At 48.0% G+C, this 20,018-nt stretch overlaps 2 protein-coding genes across 2 annotated transcripts in view; both read right to left on the bottom strand.

Annotated features, from left to right (window-relative positions):
- Nucleotides 1-2,852: 2,852 nt before the first annotated feature.
- camta2 (calmodulin binding transcription activator 2) lies at nucleotides 2,853-17,681 on the bottom strand. The gene is given in 32 exon segments (XM_047338928.1): nucleotides 2,853-4,312; nucleotides 4,921-4,995; nucleotides 5,241-5,434; nucleotides 6,070-6,090; nucleotides 6,269-6,340; nucleotides 6,905-7,109; nucleotides 7,201-7,382; nucleotides 7,844-8,325; nucleotides 8,402-8,669; nucleotides 8,786-8,864; nucleotides 8,955-9,154; nucleotides 9,685-9,857; nucleotides 10,365-10,499; nucleotides 11,359-11,485; nucleotides 11,692-12,369; nucleotides 12,479-12,682; nucleotides 12,684-12,725; nucleotides 12,727-12,837; nucleotides 12,840-12,940; nucleotides 12,943-13,068; nucleotides 13,071-13,162; nucleotides 13,164-13,478; nucleotides 13,889-14,099; nucleotides 14,177-14,305; nucleotides 14,386-14,533; nucleotides 14,716-14,787; nucleotides 15,306-15,441; nucleotides 15,599-15,666; nucleotides 15,969-16,072; nucleotides 16,554-16,642; nucleotides 17,428-17,472; nucleotides 17,611-17,681. Coding segments are annotated over 30 exon segments (4,839 nt in total). The 5' UTR covers nucleotides 16,588-16,642; nucleotides 17,428-17,472; nucleotides 17,611-17,681; the 3' UTR covers nucleotides 2,853-4,257.
- A 673-nt stretch (nucleotides 17,682-18,354) lies between these two features.
- Nucleotides 18,355-20,018, bottom strand: part of zgc:85858 (uncharacterized protein LOC405879 homolog) — a 3,655-nt gene continuing 1,991 nt past the window's right edge. Inside the window, exons 2-3 of the mRNA XM_035149383.2 lie at nucleotides 19,889-19,964; nucleotides 18,355-19,503 (exon numbers count right to left, since the gene is read on the bottom strand). Of these exons, the coding sequence (XP_035005274.1) occupies nucleotides 19,463-19,503; nucleotides 19,889-19,964 (117 nt within the window). The 3' untranslated portion in view covers nucleotides 18,355-19,462. The remainder of the gene's footprint in view (nucleotides 19,504-19,888; nucleotides 19,965-20,018) is intronic.

The following is a 20,018-nucleotide window of genomic DNA, read 5'->3' as shown; positions in this document are numbered from 1 at the left end:
AATAAAAGTGTGAGTTTCCATGGAAAACACGAAATTGTCTGGGTGACCCCAAACTTTTGAACGGTAGTGTACGTGTGAAGTTATTATAATAATAACTTTATTTGTAAAGACCTTTTCAAAACAAGTTATAAAGTGCTTTACTTCAAACAATATGAGACAGAGTAAAAAAAGAGATATAATAATGATACAGATCATAAAAGTCAGACGTCACATGATCGTCATTTTGTGACAGATTGAAAGTGAAGGTTCTGTGATAAAGGGAGGGGCTTCAACTGTTCTAAAATCAACACTCAGATAAACAGGGTTGGTCTGGTTACATGTTTTGAATTGTGTTGTGTGTCATGGTGGTGTAGCATGTTGTGGTGTAGCATGTCATGGTGGTGTAGCATGTTGTGTAGCCTGTCATGGTGGATAGCATGTTGTGTAGCATGTCATGGTGGTGTAGCATGTTGTGGTGGTGTAGCATGTTGTGTTAGCATGTTGTTGTGGGGTCATGGTGGTGTAGCATGTTGTTGTAGCGGTCATGGTGGTGTAGCATGTTGTTGTGTAGCGGTCATGGTGGTGTAGCATGTTGTTGTGTAGCATGTCATGGTGGTGTAGCATGTTGTTGTGTAGCATGTCATGGTGGTGTAGCATGTTGTGGTGTAGCATGTTGTGGTGGTGTAGCATGTTGTTGTGTAGCGTGTCATGGTGGTGTAGCATGTTGTTGTGTAGCGTGTCATGGTGGTGTAGCATGTTGTTGTGTAGCGTGTCATGGTGGTGTAGCATGTTGTTGTGTAGCATGTCATGGTGGTGTAGCATGTTGTGGTGTTGCTGATATTGTTAGCGTGTCATGGTGGAGTAGCATGTTGTTGTGTAGCATGTCATGGTGGTGTAGCATGTTGTTGTGTAGCAGTCATGGTGGTGTAGCATGTTGTGGTGTAGCATGTTGTGGTGGTGTAGCATGTTGTTGTGTAGCGTGTCATGGTGGAGTAGCATGTTGTTGTGTAGCGTGTCATGGTGGTGTAGCATGTTGTTGTGTAGCATGTCATGGTGGTGTAGCATGTTGTTGTGTAGCATGTCATGGTGGTGTAGCATGTTGTGTAGTGTGTCATGGTGGTGTAGAATGTTGTGGTGTTGCGTGTCATGTGGAGTAGCATGTTGTGGTGGAGTAGCATGTTGTTGTGTAGTATGTTGTGTAGCGTGTCATGGTGGAGTAGCATGTTGTGTAGCGTGTCATGGTGGTGTAGCATGTTGTGGTGTTGCGTGTCATGTGGTGTAGCATGTTGTTGTGTAGCGTGTCATGGTGGTGTAGCATGTTGTTGTGTAGCATGTCATGGTGGTGTAGCATGTTGTGGTGTTGCGTGTCATGTGGAGTAGCATGTTGTTGTGTAGCATGTTGTTGTGTAGCGTGTTGTGGTAGCGTGTCATGGTGGTGTAGCATGTTGTGTGGCGTGTCATGGTGGTGTAGCATGTTGTGGTGTTGCGTGTCATGTGGAGTAGCATGTTGTTGTGTAGCGTGTCATGGTGGTGTAGCATGTTGTGTAGCGTGTCATGGTGGTGTAGCATGTTGTGGTGTTGCGTGTCATGTGGAGTAGCATGTTGTTGTGTAGCGTGTCATGGTGGTGTAGCATGTTGTGGTGGAGTAGCATGTTGTTGTGTAGCATGTCATGGTGGTGTAGCATGTTGTGTAGCCTGTCATGGTGGATAGCATGTTGTGTAGCGTGTCACGGTGGTGTAGCATGTTGTTGTGTAGCGTGTCATGGTGGTGTAGCATGTTGTGTAGTGTGTCATGGTGGTGTAGCATGTTGTGTAGCGTGTCATGGTGGAGTAGCATGTTGTTGTGTAGCATGTCATGGTGGTGTAGCATGTTGTTGTGTAGCATGTCATGGTGGTGTAGCATGTTGTGGTGTAGCATGTTGTGGTGGTGTAGCATGTTGTTGTGTAGCGTGTCATGGTGGAGTAGCATGTTGTTGTGTAGCGTGTCATGGTGGTGTAGCATGTTGTTGTGTAGCATGTCATGTGGAGTAGCATGTTGTGGTGGAGTAGCATGTTGTTGTGTAGTATGTTGTGTAGCGTGTCATGGTGGAGTAGCATGTTGTGTAGCGTGTCATGGTGGTGTAGCATGTTGTGGTGTTGCGTGTCATGTGGAGTAGCATGTTGTTGTGTAGCGTGTCATGGTGGTGTAGCATGTTGTTGTCATGTTGTTGTGTAGCGTGTCATGGTGGTGTAGCATGTTGTTGTGTAGCGTGTCATGGTGGTGTAGCATGTTGTGGTGTTGCGTGTCATGTGGAGTAGCATGTTGTTGTGTAGCTGTGTCATGGTGGAGTAGCATGTTGTTGTGTAGCGTGTCATGGTGGTGTAGCATGTTGTTGTGTAGCGTGTCATGGTGGTGTAGCATGTTGTGGTGTTGCGTGTCATGTGGAGTAGCATGTTGTTGTGTAGCGTGTCATGGTGGTGTAGCATGTTGTGTAGCGTGTCATGGTGGTGTAGCATGTTGTGGTGTTGCGTGTCATGTGGAGTAGCATGTTGTTGTGTAGCGTGTCATGGTGGTGTAGCATGTTGTGGTGGAGTAGCATGTTGTTGTGTAGCATGTCATGGTGGTGTAGCATGTTGTGTAGCCTGTCATGGTGGATAGCATGTTGTGTAGCGTGTCACGGTGGTGTAGCATGTTGTTGTGTAGCGTGTCATGGTGGTGTAGCATGTTGTGTAGCGTGTCATGGTGGAGTAGCATGTTGTTGTGTAGCATGTCATGGTGGTGTAGCATGTTGTTGTGTAGCATGTAATGGTGGTGTAGCATGTTGTTGTGTAGCATGTAATGGTGGTGTAGCATGTTGTGTAGCGTGTTATTGATCGGACGGCAGGAAACAGCATCGGTAGCAAACAGCTGATTTATTGTTGGTTCTCGTAGAATCGTTTTTCCAACAGTTCGTTACAAACTCATGCAAAACTTCACTGCAGCAGAAACAACAAGGAAAAGTTCGTCAAACAACTCGTCGTCAAGCTCATGCTCGGACACCGTGGTTACCGTGACAACAGCCAGTGGTTCAGTCTCGGCCTGTATGACACGGGACTCACGTGGTGGCTGCCATGGAAACCAGCTGCCACTGAGTCATCCTGAAAAGTTTCTGGACAGATTCAAATATGGTTTGAAGGGGACCCTCAATCTGACCTCTGACCTCAGCAGCACAGATATGTCATCAGTGACATCACAGCCTGAAGTTCGATTCCCACGTTAAAATCCACCATGATGTTTTGTTTTTATAAAAGCAGCTGAACTGTGATCAGCTCCTGTTCAGATGATGACAACAGGAAGTGATGTCACATCAGGTGGGACTCGGTCAGGTGACAATGTTATTGACGCCAATATTTTGTTTTATTAAGAAATTTGCTGCAGACGTCCATGTTGTTTCCTCACATTTTAACTTTGTTTTGTTTGTGTGAAGGTCAGAGGTCACAGGGTTTGTTAAGACTCGACCTCACAGTCAGTGCAGCACACACACTCTCTCTCACATTAACAGTTCATGCTGTAATAAATAAAACATCCATAGCATCTATAAATTTCCACTTTAGAATATATATTTATATATTTATATGTTAATATACGTGATTGTGTTTGAATAGATTTGTTATAATCATGTTCAGTTTCTGACTCAACATCAAGAGTTCAAAAATGTTCCGCAGCTTGTTTTCCTTCTGGTCGGAGTCTGATTTGTCCAGACGACCCTCGAACGCACCGCCCCTCACCGCGTATCAGCAGAGACTTCAGGGTTGTTTTGCCTCCAAGGAGCAACAGAAGATCCCCCCCCCCCTTTCAGCAGGACACTGTATCCCAGCATGCTCTTCGTGCGGCGCTTAGCTCGCAGCTGTTAAATAAAACTCAACAAATATAACGTGAAATGTGCTGATTGGATGAAACGTTCGTCTACAGGTCGTCTCCTGACGGTCTGAACGCCAGAAGCTGAAATGAAGGACCTGAACTTTGTCTTCCTGCAAGACTCGGCTCAGGGTAAAAAAAACTAACGTTCATCTTAGGCCTGTAAGACAAAAAGGAGGGCGAGACGTTTTCAAATGGAGCTCTTTCTAAACTGCAGAGAGACATTCAACCAGGAGAGAAGACAGAGACAGACAGATGGGGTAAGGCGTCCCTCCGTCACTCTGTCCTTCTCTTATCAGTCGGTCTCTGTCTCTTTGTTCATCAGAGTAAATCTGACGAAGGACGACAGGATTTCTCTCTCTCCTCTCGTCAGGATGAAGAAAGATGAAGAGATGAAATGTTTAAGTGGTCAGTCCTCTTCTCTCCAGCTCCCTCGTCTGCTTCAGCTCTTTAATCCTGCAACAAGAAACACACCCGTCAGTCAGTGTGTGTGTGTGTGTGAGACCTGTGTGTGTGTGAGACCGTGTGTGTGTGTGTGTGTGTGTGTGTGTGAGACCTGTGTGTTACCTGTGTGTGTGACCTGTGTGTGACCTGTGTGTGTGAACCTGTGTGTGTGTAGACCTGTGTGTGTGTGAACCTGTGTGTGTGTGAACCTGTGTGTGTTACCTGTGTGTGTGTGACCTGTGTGTGTGTGAGACCTGTGTGTTACCTGTGTGTGTGTGTGTGTGTTACCTGTGTGTGTGTGTGTGTGTGTGACCTGTGTGTGTGTGTGTGTGTGACCTGTGTGTGTGTGTGTGTGTGACCTGTGTGTGTGACCTGTGTGTGTGTGTGTTACCTGTGTGTGTGTGTTACCTGTGAGTTACCTGTGTGTGTGTGTGTGTGTGTGTGTGTGTGTGTGTGTGTGTGTTACCTGTGTGTGTGTGAGACCTGTGTGTGTGTGAGACCTGTGTGTGTGTGTGTGTGTGTGTGTGTGTGTGTGTGTGTGTGAGACGTGTGTGTGTGTGAGTGTGTGTGTGTGTGTGTGTGTGTGTGTGTGTGTGTGTGTGTGTGTGTGTGTGTGTTACCTGTGTCTGCAGCGTCTCAGGAACCTCATGATCTTTCTTGCTGCCTGGTCTTGTTTCTTTGTCAAGAACGAGCCCCTGATTCACACATGATCAATATTAGCTGTCAATCAACCACAGATCAATTGTTTCACCCTCAGCGGCGTCTGATTCGTTAGTGGATCGTGTTCTATAACGATGAATGAATCTTAATAAACAACTATTGGTGGAACACATGAACCTGATGTCATCACACAGGTTCATCCTCTGCAGCTTAATCAATAATGATCAGAATGTGATCAGCTGATCAGACGTATTGATCGTGAAGTGGGCGGAGCTCTTACTTGATCTTGGGGTTGTGGCCGGCGGCTCCTCGCGGCGCCTGTTTCAGCCTCTCGTACTCCTTGTAGCTGCGGTAGTACTGCTGGATGAGGACCGCCGCCCGCCGGCTCTGCTGGAAACGCTTCTGCTCGTAGTACGACCTGAACTTGGACTGGATCAAGATGGCCGCCTGCGTCATCTTCTTGTAGAGAGCGTACTGAGGACACAGAGTTTGAAATAACCCGAGAGGAAGGAGCGAAAAATAAGAGAAGCCGTGACGACCGAATCGACCATTGATCAACGACATCAGATCACAATGTGGCCAAAGGTATGTGGACAGTCGGCTGCAGTGAAATCATGTCGTGTCTGAGTCTTGGTTTTTTAAACCAGAAGTAACCATATTAGAATCTTGAGGACACGCCCACCTGCACCCATTGTACAGCACTATCTGTCAATCACACTGTGGTTTCCCCCCCCATACATCTGGTGCTTTATGGTCTATTTGACTCTAAATTATTATAATTCACTAAATCAGCTGCATTGAATAAGACTTGTTTGAAAATGTTTACTGACGTTATAAAGTGAGAAGTAGAGTCACTTTCTCATAGACTTCTATAGAAACTACCAGTGGAGTCGCCCCCTGCTGGTCAGTACACAGAAAACAGGTGGTCAGGCACTTCAGCTTTATGTCCATTTGTGTGTGGAATGAATTTGATTCCCTTTTCTTAAAGTCAATCAGAATCAAAACCTTTCTGACAGACGACTGAATCAAGCTGTCCACATACTTTTGGCCACATGGTGCAGGTTTCATACAAAGATCTCACACTCACACACACACACACACACTTTTACCTTCAGTGCTATCCATGTTAGCTAGCCAGAGAGAGAGAGAAAGGTATGGTAAAGACACACAGCAGGTTAGTTGAGTGTTAGTGAAGCCTGAGGACACACACACACACACACACACACACACACACACACACACACACACACACACACACACACACACACACACACACACACACACACACACACACACACACACACACACCTGTTTGTACTTCCTGTAGCATCTCTGGATGACGGCTGCAGCCATGTCCTGCTGTTCTTTTAACCTCCGACCCTGAACACAGGAGCAGGAAGGAAACATGAACCAGCTGTGTTCGGCCTCCAGATGGCAGTGTCACATCACTCAGACCATCCAGAGCTTCATATTTAAAGCTTCAAACCGACGCTGTGGGACTATGTTTATGAACATGTTATTTTACAGACATTAACGGTCCAGATGAAAGGATCTTTTAGCAGAAATCCAATATAAAATAATCATAGTGATGTTTTCACTAGTGTGTTTCATCTAAATTGTACAAATTGTTGTTTTCTTTGCCCTAGACTGCACCGTTTATATTTAAATACTCTATATTAACATACTTTATATTTAAATACAGGAACAGGTCCTCTCTACGGAGGCAGCCATGTTTTTTACAGGAGCTCAGACTGGACAAACTAAACTTTTTCTGATAACTGAAACTACCACAGGTTCTCCTTCATGTTTTGAGGGGTGTTCAGCTGCAACATGACACTTCACCACTAGATGGCACTGAATCCTACAGACTGCACCTTTAAGGAAAGGACTGAGCAGCTCAGTGAATATGACGTGTAGCAGTGTGTATTGTTGACGTGTGTGGACCTTGTATCTCCTGAAGGCGTTCTGGATGATCCTGGCGGCCTCGTACAGCTCCCTCTGCTCCCCGTCCGTCAGCGTCAGCAGGGCAAAGTCTCTCTCCATCTTCCCATTGGCTGAGGCGTTCAGGAACTCCGCCCATGCTGCAGAGGAGGGGGGGCGGAGCCTCTGGAGGGCCAGTGCACTTAGAGGTGAGGGGGGGCACACCCGCCTGCACACACACACACACATTTAAATGGATGAAGCACTTTTTTCATTGGACAACAGTCCTGATGTAGAACATCCTTTAGGGCGGGGCTTACCTGGGAGGGGAGTGTGTGTGTGTGTCAACTGTGTCCAGGTAAGTAGCCAACCAGGTGTCCTGTATGGCGGGGTTGTCCCGTCTCTCTCTGAGCGGTGACTCCGCCCCTCTGGGGAAGTCCTCTAGCTTGATTCGCTCAGGCGTCGCCTCAATGATTTGTTCTGCCAGTGTTGCCATGTCAACCTGTTGTGTCGGGAGGGTAACCATAGCAAAAGACATCAGTGTATGACATCAGATCTTTTCAACCACAAAGCACAACTCAATACAACAATAAACCTCAAAGTCAGTACAGCACCACGAAATATGGGTTGAGACAAGGACTAACCTCTGGGACTAACCTCTGGGACTAAACTGAAGACTAACCTCTGGGACTAACCTCTGGGACTAACCTATGGGACTTACCTGAAGACTAACCTCTAGGACTAACCTATGGGACTAACCTCTGGGACTAACCTCTGGGACTAAACTGAAGACTAACCTCTGGGACTAACCTCTGGGACTAACCTCTGGGACTAACCTATGGGACTTACCTGAAGACTAACCTCTGGGACTAACCTCTGGGACTAACCTCTGGGACTAACCTTGCGTGTTCGTTAAGTGTACTTGTTACGCGTGCTCGTTACGTGTAGTTGTGAGGGGGTTACCTGCAGCACCTCCTCCTCCAGGTACTCTTCCTCCTCGCCTTCGTTCTCGGCATTCTCGCTGTAGCTCAACAGGTGCTCCTCCAGCCTCGCCGCAGTGTGCACTCGCCGCCCGCCTGCCGTGTGGGCGTGTGCATGTGTGTAAATGTGCGTGTGGCCGGGGGAGGCGCTCTCATAGTCCATAAGGTAAAGAGAAGAGTCTCTGGAACCTCCGGGGTTCAGACCTGTGGCATCAATCGGCTCAGACATGGTTTCATGGAATCCAGCGTTGGGCTCTTCCCCCCACATGGACACAGGAGGAAGTGAGGACAGCAGGGGGGAGGGGGCAGAGGGAGGGGAGACAGGCAGCGAGGAGGAGGGGGAGAAAGAAGAAGAAGGGGAGGATGGGGAGGTGTCCATGGGGGCGGGGCCACTCGAGTAGGCAGAGCTCGGGGAGGTGGAGGAGGGGTCACTGGGAGAGGGGAGGCTGCTGGACGAGCTCAGACCTAAGAGGAGAGAGAGGGAAGACTGTCACAGCCAATCAGAGCACCAGAATCCTGTAACATGACGTGTGTGTGTTACCTGTGTCTGGGCTCGTGGACAGAGGAGACAGTGGCTGTGGCGTGGCCGGTGTGTCTGCTTCAGACATGTGTGTGTCCCTGGGCGTGTTGTGAGAGAGTGTGCGCTGTGTGTGCAGCTCCTCCAGCGCCGTGGCGAGTCGGGTATGTCCTCGGGAGCGAGCGACAGCAAGTGGCAGACGTCCCAGCGAATCAGGGATCCCCAGAGCCAGACTGTTCCAGCTGTAGAGGAGCTCCGCTGCCCTCTGGTGGCCCAGAGCACACGCCCACATCTGGAACGCACAAACACGTTTAACAAGAGAAGAGAGCAGGTGTTGAACCTGAACCACAGACGCTGACATTCACTTGTTATAGCAACAGATGTGTTACGGTTGTGTGTTCGTTTTACCAGCGGGCTGCAGGAGAAGTGGTCGACGTTGAGAGGATCAACTTCCTGTTCCAAGTCTAAACTGTCACTGTTCACGCTCCTACGACGAAACACAACAGCTGCAGTCAACCACAGAGTGTGTGTGTGTGTGTGTGTGTGTGTGTGTGTGTGTGTGTGTGTGTGTGTGTACCTCCAGCGGATCAGAGTGTGGATCAGGTGTGTGTATCCCTGTGCAGCAGCCAGGTGGAGCAGTGTCATCCCACGGTGACGGACTGAGTGATGAAGCCTCTCTCCTTCTTCTCCTCCTCCTCCTCCCCATCGTCCCCATCGTCCGACCCTCATCATTCGTTCACAAACTCCCACAATCCTCCTCTCAAACCACTGAGAGGACTGAGACACAGACAGTGATGTCACAGTGATGTCACAGTGATGTCTCTGGACTAACTTAGGTGAACTAGCACACGTGTATCCATGACGATCTGGTCTAACATGTGATAAATGGATTGACCTGATGAAACCAGTCATGTGACAAAAGAAGAATCAGCTGATCCAGATTAGTTGTATTTAAAAGAAGATAAATATATGACAAGTTTTTTATATTTTTAATAAATTCATTAATATATTAAGCGAGTAATAAAAAATAATCGTTAGATTAATCGATTCAAAAAATAATTGATCGGTGCAGCCCTAATGGACACGCCTCCTGTTATTGACAGACACAGCTGCTACACAGACACACAAAACATAAAGCACCAACACAACATAGCGCGCAACACAGTGACAACCGAATACAACAACAACACAATGAAACAACACGTGGTCTTCACACTGGTTCTCCGTAATGTTGTCGTCATTACAGGAGAACCAGTGTTCACTCCGTGTGTGGCTTCACTCTTCATGCCTCGTCTCAGCGACCTCACCTGTTCCTGCTCCTCAGGTAGGGTTGGTGGAGGGGGCGTTGCCAGCTGGTTGCTGTGCTGTTGTTGTTGTTGTTGTTGTTGCTGCTGCTGGTTGTTATCACGGGCGGCCATCTCTGCCATCCTACGCTCCATCTGCTCCAGACGCTCCAGGATGGACATCCTGAACTGATTATCTGTAGAGAAAATAAACAGAGTGAGACCTCCTGACAATTAGTCCATACGTGTCCCATAATACACCTGGTGCCTGTCTTTTTTTTGTAACAGGAACTGATGACATCGCTGTGACACTATGATGATGCATTTTAAAGTGTTTGACCTGTTGATCTCTGATTGGCTCAGATCAGTAACTGAAAGATTGTTCCAGAATTAAATGCTGCTCTACTGCCCCCTACAGGCCGTTACAACTCAAACGTAATTTTTCATTTTCCCCTTATTTTCAGAAGAAGTTGGACGACTATCGTTAAATTAAATGTGCGAAAATGGTAAAAGTAGCTGTAGTTTTTTTTACGCAGATTGTAAAACTTAAAGATTCTCAATGAAACACCTTTCAGGTGGATTGTGGATGAAATGAGATGACGACAACCTCCACAGGAAGTGATGTCACAACCGGTCATATCAACATGTGACGTGACGACAGTAAAAACGAGGTGTGGGGGTGTGGAGGAGGGATTGTTTCTGACCGTCCAATGAGAGCCAGTCGAGCTGCGAGCTGGGCAGGGAGCTGGCGTTCCTCGCTCGGTACTCGAACAGAACAGACGAAGAAACGGAACCTCCAGACTCCAGAACCTGCAGACAAACCAAACCAGCCTCGTGGGCTGAGAGGGGACAGACAACATCCATCAGAGACACACAACGGCCATCAGAGACACACAACATCCATCAGAGACACACAACGGCCATCAGAGACACACAACATCCATCAGAGACACACAACGGCCATCAGAGACACGCCCATCAGAGACATACGTCCATCAGAGACACGCCCATCAGAGACACTCCCATCAGAGACACACAATGTCCATCAGAGACACACAACGCCCATCAGAGACACGGCCATCAGAGACACACAACGCCCATCAGAGACACGGCCATCAGAAACACACAACGCCCATCAGAGACACACAACCTCCATCAGAGACACACAACATTCATCAGAGACACAACGTCCATCAGAGACACAACGTCCATCAGAGACACGTCCATCAGAGACACAACCTCCATCAGAGACTTTAATCAGAGACACACAACAGAGACAACATAAAATGGATTCTCTGGCTCTGTTAAACAAAAATTGCTCTTGAATACATTTTAACCCTTTGACACCAGGTAAATGTTTCCAGCTCAGTAAACTGGATGGTAATGATTTAGATGAGCTTTTAGCTTTGTATTAGGTTAGTATTACAGCGTTTCACCTAGGATTTTGTGTGTCTGTCTGTGTATGTGTGTGAGTGTTTATGTGTGAGTGCGTGTGTGTGTTTTTTTCAATGTGTTTAAATACGTGTCTCATAAATTCTAGAGCGAATCAAACAAACACTTCAGCAGCTGCGCTAATCGTTGTAGAGTGTTGGCTCGTTCACGACAACACAACGTTCATCAGAGACAAGATATTCATCAGGAACCCAGTGTGTGTGTGTGTACGTTTGTGTGTACGTGTGTGTGTACGTGTGTGTGTACCGGGGCAGTAGCAGCGCAGTACTCCAGGCTGGATCAGTGATGCAGGGACGGTGCTCTGATCGAAAACACACGAGTATCGACCCAACAGTTCGCTCCACGGACCCGTTATCAACACCTTCACACCCCCCTGCAAACACACACACAAACACACACACACACACACACTTTCACTGCTTTGTTGATCAGACAAAACGTCACTTTTATGATCAATAATATTTAAACATGATCTATTGATTGTTTTCATTGGTTAATCTGATGAATATTTAGCTGATCAATCATTTCATCATTGATCTGTTATTTACCGGCTGTCAGTGATTATTGGTGATTGATTACCTCGGGGTAGGACCACTCTGGGGAGAAGTCGGTGATCGAGGCCAGGCGGGTGGAGGAGGGGGAGGGTAGCGGGTGAGGGAAGGGGAGGAAGGACGAGGAGGGAGAGGGCTGGGGGGGCACCATGTATCGTACCCCTGCCGCAAACACAGCTGGGTTTGGTGTGACGGCGGTGGGGGGGTGAGCTGTGACGGGATTGGCCTCCTCTGTGATGAGGTCAGAGATCAGGTCAGGAAACTGGCTGTCGAAGGAGATGTCAAGCTCCTCCCCTGCCTGTTCGCAGGGCCCCGCCTCCTCCTCCAGGGGAGTGTCCATGCAGGCGTCCTCCGAGTTGTAGCCCCGCCTGCTCTCCTCCTTCACCTGAATCTGAGAAGTTGCCAGGTGAGCTGGAACCATGGCGACAGCAGCCGGAGAAGACACCGCCTTAGTTTTAGCAAACAATGACGACTGCTGCAGCACCAGGGGCTGATGGGATATCTGCGCCGGGGGCGGGGCTTCAGCTGCAGACTGGTGACTGTAGGGCTGTCTCAGAACCAATGAATGCTGTCCATTAGCTTGTCTTTGCGCCTGATTGGCTGGCTGGGTACGAGGGGCTGCCGAGTCTTGACAAACCAGGAGCAGTGACGCAGCGCTACTTCCTGTCTGTTGCTGTAGCAACGAACCGGAGGAGGCGTGGCTCGGCTGAAGGACACAGAAAGTGAAAAAAAAAACAAACTAATCTTTAATAACCTCATTGATTTCAAACTAAATATCTGCTGATCAATTTTTGTTGACCGATCGACTGACTCACCTGCAGCAGCGCCAGTTTGGTGGGAGGAGCTCTGCTTTCATCATCGTCGTCGTCGTCCCTACTGTCCTTCACCCCCTCTTCATCGCCCCCCACCTCCTCCTCCCCCCTCCCTCCCTCAGACTGCCCCAGAGCATCAAGCTCCAGGCAGAGGGGGAGGAGGGGCGGGGCCACAGAGGAGGTGGGAGACAGGGAGAGGGAGGGGGAGGGAGGACGAAGGTGGAGAGGAAGATGAAGAGGAGAAGGAGGGAGGGGAGCGCAGAGTCTCGCTTGTCCGCATCAGAGGAGGAGAAGGAGAGAGAGGAGAGCGAGGAGGGAGGGGAGACGGAGGAGGGAGGGGTTGAGGTGGGGGAGAGGGAGAGCGAGTGAGGGAGGGAGAGAGGGAGGAGGAGGCGCAGAGGACAGGGGAGGGAGTGGAGGAGGAGGGGTGAGGAGGGCCACCATATGTCTGACCCTGTTTGGGGAGTTTAGGAAGGAGTCGGGGTCAAGGCGGGGGAAGGGATGGGGAAGTGGAGGTGGTGAAGGGAGGAGGGGGAGAAGGAGGAGTGGCGGCGGCAGGAGGGGAGGGGAGCGGAGTGAGGTAGAGGAGGACGAGGGGTGAGGAGCATGCGTCTGATAACAGGAGACGGGAGGAGGGTGAGGGAGAGGGTGGCGACACCCGGCGCCTGTACGGTGGGAGGGGGAGGGGGAGGGAGCTGGTAAGCAGGAGGAAGGAGGGGAGGGGCAGGTGGGCGTGCCTTCAGAAGGGGGGAGGGTGGGGGAGAGCAGCAACTGCCCCGAACGGGTGAGTGACAGACTCCTCCTCTGTCCCGCCTCGTCCCCTCTGACCCCGTCCCCTCCATGCCCCCCTCTTCCTCCAGCGATGGCTGTTGCCATGACAATGACAGCATTCTGGGGCAGCGCCACCGTCGTCAGGTTGCTGCTCCGGTCGCCGTAGAAGCTGTTGCTGTGGTTGCTCATGGTGATGGTGGCTCTGTGGGGCTGAGGGGGCGACGAGGCCGAGCTGCGAATCAGAAAGAAGACATACGTGTTTATATGAACGTGAGACACTACGTTAATTCATCACTGTTGCTATGGTTACGCAGTTTTCCCGCCTCTATCAAAATAACCCTAACCCTCTCTTCCTGATTGGTTCTCATCAGTCACACACAAAGCGTCACTTCCTGTCAGTAACAGTTCCACCTCGTCTTCCCTGCTCTGACTCTTCACTGCTCCTCCTTCAGAGGAGTTTCTGTTACTAAGCAACCAACTGCAGAGGAGAGGATCTACTTCCTGTTTACACCACATGACCAGTGTATGTGAAAGGTCATGTGACCTGTGTGTTCAGGTGGGTCAGTTTGGACGGAGGGGGGTTAGTTTTACTCTGATGGTTACAAACAGAAACAGGAAGTGGTAGTTGGTATGCAGACTTACGTGGAGGCGGGGCAGGGAGAAGAGGCTGGGCTGCTCTGAGCCTGGAGGTGAGGCAGCTTGGCTTCTCCTCCCCCTCCTCCCCCGGCTGCCTCCCCCCCCTCACAGCAGAGGGGGGAGGGGGAGGGTCTGCAGGAGGAGGGGGGCAATTTGGGGGAGATGATGCGGTGCTTGGTGCTGTTACAGCGGTGAGGAATGTTCACACCTGGAGACACTGCACACACATACAGCTGCAGGTTAGTCTGAGTCCATGGTGATGTCACGGTGATGTCATGGCAGTGTGTGCGTTACCTTGGGCCGTGTTACACAGACAGGTGTGTGTGCGAGGCTGGGGTTTGGTTCTCTGTCGGTCCAGGATGTGTTGAACCAACTCCTCGATGCTGAAATCACCTGAGCCCAGAGAACACTTCATACTGTGAACTGAGACAAACAACCGCCAGTCAACACACACACGACAATCACACACACTGCAATCACAGGTGTTAAGCGTGTGCTCTTACACATGGGCTTCAGCTGGTTCAGCAGATCATCTCGGCTCCACCTCACGCTGTCGTGGCGGTCGGCCACTGCACACAGCAGCGGACTGCATTTCCCAGAATCCTCCAGGGAAGGCACATTCAGGTAGTGCACCAGCACAATGTCTGGGTTCTGAGACACACACACACACACACACACAACACACACACACACACACACACACACACACACACACACACACACACACACACACACACACACACACACACACACACACACACACACACACACACAGTTATAAGGACATTAGCTCAAATGCAGTGTGTGTTATATCTGTGTATTACTGTGTGTACCTGCAGCAGCCAGTAGCATCGTCTGTGGAATGTCGGTACGATGGAGGAATGGACGTAGCAGCCATACAGGCACTGAGACAACAGACAGCTGTTAGCATCAGTTAGCATCATTGACACTAATAATATATCTGAGCAGCTCATTACTTCTCAAACTTCCATAACTGTATTATTAAAGCTACGACTCCCCCTTCAGGTAAACCCCTTGAACTGCACTGTTTTGTGAACGTTAGAACAGGAGCATGTTTTAGTTTAATGAAGTTTCCTCTCGTTTTCTTTAACTGGAGCTTTGTGCTTGATGAGAAGTCGACAGGCGATCAGAATAAAAACAAACCGTCAAAGTCACCAGTCTTACACATTTCTGATCAATATATTGGCTCTGAATCTGATCAATGAGCCACATGTTTTAATATCTTCACTGCAGCTGTTCCTTTCATTTTAATATTCAGATTCATTCTTAGATGAAACCAATACGTTTCTGACTAAAACTAAAATGAATTGGATTATAATTCAATCAATCAATAATAATTTCAGTGCTGTCAGTCATCAATAGTGATAGGAGTGTCCTGCAGGAGGCGCAGTGGGCTGCACACCTCCATGCCCTGGACCTTGAGCTTCATGTGGTCCTCTCTTGTCGTCTTCCCATCCTTCCTTTTCTTCCAGCAGTATCCATCCTTCCTGTACTTCACCTTCTTCCTGTTGTACAGGATGATGCTGCCGTTCTTCGGCCTGAAACAAAGACCAGAGAAGCTGTTATTACTTCCTGTAAACAACCAAAACAACAACACTGATCGGACTAAGTGGACGGGAAGCAGATCACGAGATGCATGTTGGGCCACATGCTAATACCAGGTGTGAACGGGGCCAGTGACGCTCTGGTTCATACCTGGTTTTCAGGCTGCAGGAGAGCCACTCGTCATGTCTGTCAAATGTAATCAGGTAAGAAGCGATCTCCTGCAGAGACAAAGAGACAAAGCTAACAAAGTAAAGATCTTTACAGTACAGTTTGGCCACACATTCATACAGTGCATCTATGTTCAGCACGTTCTCGACACACAGCCAGCACAGCCGCCAATATATGGCATCAGTATCTTGCCCAAGGACACCTTGGCATGCCGAAGGAGACGGGGATGTGTGTGTGTGTGTGTGTGTACAACTTTTGTCCATATAATACATGAGAAGTGAATAAATGACCAACATGGTTCCTCTTGTCGTTTTATTTTGGCACTTCCTGTTCATGTTCTAAGAACGCTCACCTCGTTAGTGTTCCAGCGCAGACGCTCGTTAGGCAGCGTGGACGAGCGAGGGAGACACTCGAGCAGCTTGTTGGGAAGAAACACTTTCCTCTGTACTTTATTCTCTGCACACACAAACAAAACATCATCATATTTCATATCCATCATCTGTCACATTAAAGCTGATTCCAGACATGAGCTGTGGGTCAAATCCAGAGACTCGTCTCCAGAGCTTCTCCAGAGTTTGTGTTTCACAGCTGAACAACTCAGCAGCAGGTTTTCTGCACAGACTCGTTCACAGCATCAGATCCTCCTCATGGTTCAGGTGAGAGGGGGGGCAGCCGGGTGCAGCAGACAGAGACAGGAAGCGACGTGTCAGCACTTTTTCACCAGAGATATTTGTTTTAGTTTCTTCATGTTTGTCTTCTACGTGTACAGCTCATGTATTCAACATGATCAGTGAATTCCACAGTGAAATGAACTGAAAACACTCAGAAAGCAGCAGGTATCTGTGACATCATCCACACCATGTAGTTACCATGGCAACAGAAATGGGGCTCTCTGAAGGCCGGTGTGAACGTCAGACACTCAGAGGGTGAGACTGACCTGTCTCCGTGGAAACCATGTCCTTGTTGCTCATGGTGACGAGTCCATGCGGGATGATTCTCACACAACGCACGGCCGCCAGCTCTCCCCTGCTGCACACACACACACACAGATCAGAAGGAAACAACAACACACTCCTCCACTAGATCCCTGTTGTTTAGCAGCAGCTGAATCTGCACCTACTTTAAATGTGTGTGGAAACTTTTACATGAAAACAGACACACTGAACTATTAGTTTGGTCTGTTTTAAACATGACGTCAAATCAATCAATCAATAAATCAGTCTTATTTGTATAGCACTTTTCATACATGAAGAAATGTAGCTCAAAGTGCTTCACACAATCCCCCCCACCACCCCTTGTCCCTAAAAAACACAACATAAGAATATTAATAATTATGTCTGTTTCCACCTTCCACACATCTTTCTCCCCAGAGGCCCAGCTCAGACCTCGGACTCGCCTGACTGTAGCGTCCGCCTCCCGAAGCCTGTCCACCGGCTGCTGGAGCTCAGCCCCTCCCGCCCCGCTAATGCTAACGCGAGGACGCGTCTCGTTGTGACAGCCCGGCGCCTGGAGCCTTTCACCCGACATTAGGGTTCAGCAGCCGGGCCCGTGTGAGACTCCACCGAACCACCGAGACACATTTACTCAGTGAAACACGGATGTTTGCTGGTGTAGCTACTCAGCTAGCCGGTAGCCGTTAGCCGCCGAGGCTAGCTCCGACTAAACAGCTGCTGGAGCTCCGGGTTAAAACGTGCCAACCCGGGTCGGTCTGACGGGCCTGATCCCCGGACAAACACCCAACAATAACCCGGGTTAATCAGCATCAGCCCGGAGCGGACAGGAGATTTATACCAGAGTTAAAGCTCCTTTACCTTCCGCCTTCAGCACAGCCGCCATCTTCTCTGGCTCTGACGTCACTGTGTGTGGTGGGGGGTATCGAGACACAGAGACACACACACACACACACACACACACACACACACACTACAGAATCAAATCTTTCTCAGATTACACAACAGTTATATTTATATATATTGGAGTAGTTTGCATTTCACCTGCTGACAGGTAGAGACTGGACAGGCTGAGGAGGGCCAGGTCCGGTGGAGGTGGTGGGACAGAGGACAGAGGACAGCCAGCCCCCCCCTGCAGGACACCATCACAGCACAAGAGCGATCCCCCCCAGTGTCTGAAGGTGGCGCTGGTCTTCCTGCAGCAGTCAGACTGGACCAGCAGCTCTGCTCCCAGTAAAACTCCCTGCACCCCCACTGGGGACTGAACTTTAACACTTCTCAACTTATTCACTGTTCTACATTCATTTGTAAACAAGTCTGTGCAATATAAACAGTTATATCCATTCACTGTACATATGCTGACATAATATATTTCTTTACACTGTATAGACCGGTTTAATTACATTTATATTCTTTTCTATATATTTGTTCTATATTTCTATTTCTTTATATTCCTTCACCCAAGTACTGGATACTGCTTATGTGTTGTCTTTCTGCTGCTGTAACATTGCAAATTTCCCCATTGACGAACCAACAAAGGACTTCTTAATCTTAAAATGTATATTTACATTACAAACAAGGTGAACGACAGATCTGTGCAGGTTTCAATTTAAACCTTTTGAGCTCAGCTACAGATAAAACACAAGGCTGGATGTTTCTACACGATTTAATGTTTGAATAAAGTTACAGATTGAACCTTTAGAATCTACATAAAAACCTGAATGTTTTCATTGATTTAAAATCATTGATAAAAACTTCCTGTGAAGACAAACGAGGAGACGAGAGACGTTTAGAGAAAATATCTGAGGTTTATTTCGTATAAAAGTGGAGCAGGTCGTCCAGCAGGGGGCACTGGGCTGTGGCGCCAGGTGGAAGAAGCTGCTTCTATCAGCTGTTAATTATTTACATCAAAAAGACTCAAGTTTTTTTCCTTCCTGACAAACAGTAAAGTTGTTCTAATCGAACGTCTGATTTCAAAAGGAGCAAACAGCTGATTCTTCGTTCTGTAGTTCATCACGTCGCTGCAGAGCTCAGCTGCTTTTCTTTTTAAACCTGTGAATGTGATTCGTGTTCTGACTTCCTGTTCAGATGTTAAAAACACAGATGTCACTTAAATCAGATAAATCCCTGAACTCATAGTGAGTAGCTGAACAGCTAAACGTAGTTTCAGTCCAACTCGTCACTTTATTGAGTTTTGATGAAACGTTACGCGCACACAGCATTAACACCAGTTAACCCTAATCCGAGCCTTACGCCCGATACTGAGGCTTTTAATATGAAATCTTTACAGAAGTGAAATTAAAGTCGTCTCACTGATCCTGTGTCGTCTGATTGGTCAGAATAAAAGTTCTGGATCCTGTTCCCATGGTTACCTGGAGCTCAGGTATCTATGTCTGATTTAAAAACATTGTCCACAGCTCGGATCCATCTTGTCAAACACAAAACACTTCCTGCTGGTTTTTCACATTAAAAGCCTCCAAGTAGAGAGCAATGCTGAGATCATGTGACTTTTGCAGGACGGACAGATCAGAGCTGTGCACGTGACAGAGTGTGTGAGGATGTCACATGACCTGACATCAGGTCACGTAGCTGTTAAGAATCAGCGGCTTGTTCCTTTAAATCAGAGAAACTCAGCTCAGTCTCCGTCAGCTGGACGACTGCATCAGACTTAAGACTCCAGCAACCAATCAACCAATTAATAAACAATATCTGATCAGCTTTTTACACAGAGAAGTACAAAATAAAGAGAGAGAGATGGGTTGACTGTGGGAAGAAAAAAAGATCAGATTTAAAAACTCCACAGGAACGTGTGTGTGTGTGTGTGTGTGTGTCGTCATGACGGTGACGTGTCCCCCTCCTCTTCCATGTGACGGCTCAGCTCCGGGGTCAAGGGTCATCACATGCCCTGCCTGATGCTCTGGATGATCTGAAAAATGGCTGCGAATAAATTAAGAATAAAAGTCAATTTAATTCAAAGTTTTAAAACAAAGAGAATCCGTTCAATAAATCAGCTGATTTTTGATCTTAAAGAAAGAAACTGTCAGTGATTCCTTCGACGTCGATGACAAAGTGAGTTTTGACCCTTTGATAAATAAAAAGACAAATATAAAGAATTTTCATTAAGAAAATAAACATGATTATTTAATAGAAACATAAATGTTCATCTTTTCTGTTTTGTTTATTCTGTGAAAAAAATATATTTTTCTTCAGGATGAAAATATAAATGTAAAACTGACAAAGCAGAAGTTTGATTCCTTCGTATTCTACGTGTGAACGTTTGAATTTATCGTCTGATTCATCAGAAGCTGAAGGTGAAACTCACCGGATCCACAAACCACGAAGACGAAGAGAGCGAGAAGCCACGGACCCACCGGAGACTTATCATCGTTTACCGGCCGCTGGAAACACAACAACACAAACAAACAGCTCAACAGCTGAAATCGTCCGACAAC

The sequence above is a fragment of the Hippoglossus stenolepis genome, chromosome 23, assembly GCF_022539355.2.
Source record: "Hippoglossus stenolepis isolate QCI-W04-F060 chromosome 23, HSTE1.2, whole genome shotgun sequence".
Taxonomy (NCBI): Eukaryota; Metazoa; Chordata; class Actinopteri; order Pleuronectiformes; family Pleuronectidae; genus Hippoglossus; species Hippoglossus stenolepis.
This window is presented reverse-complemented; position numbering and strand designations above follow the sequence as displayed.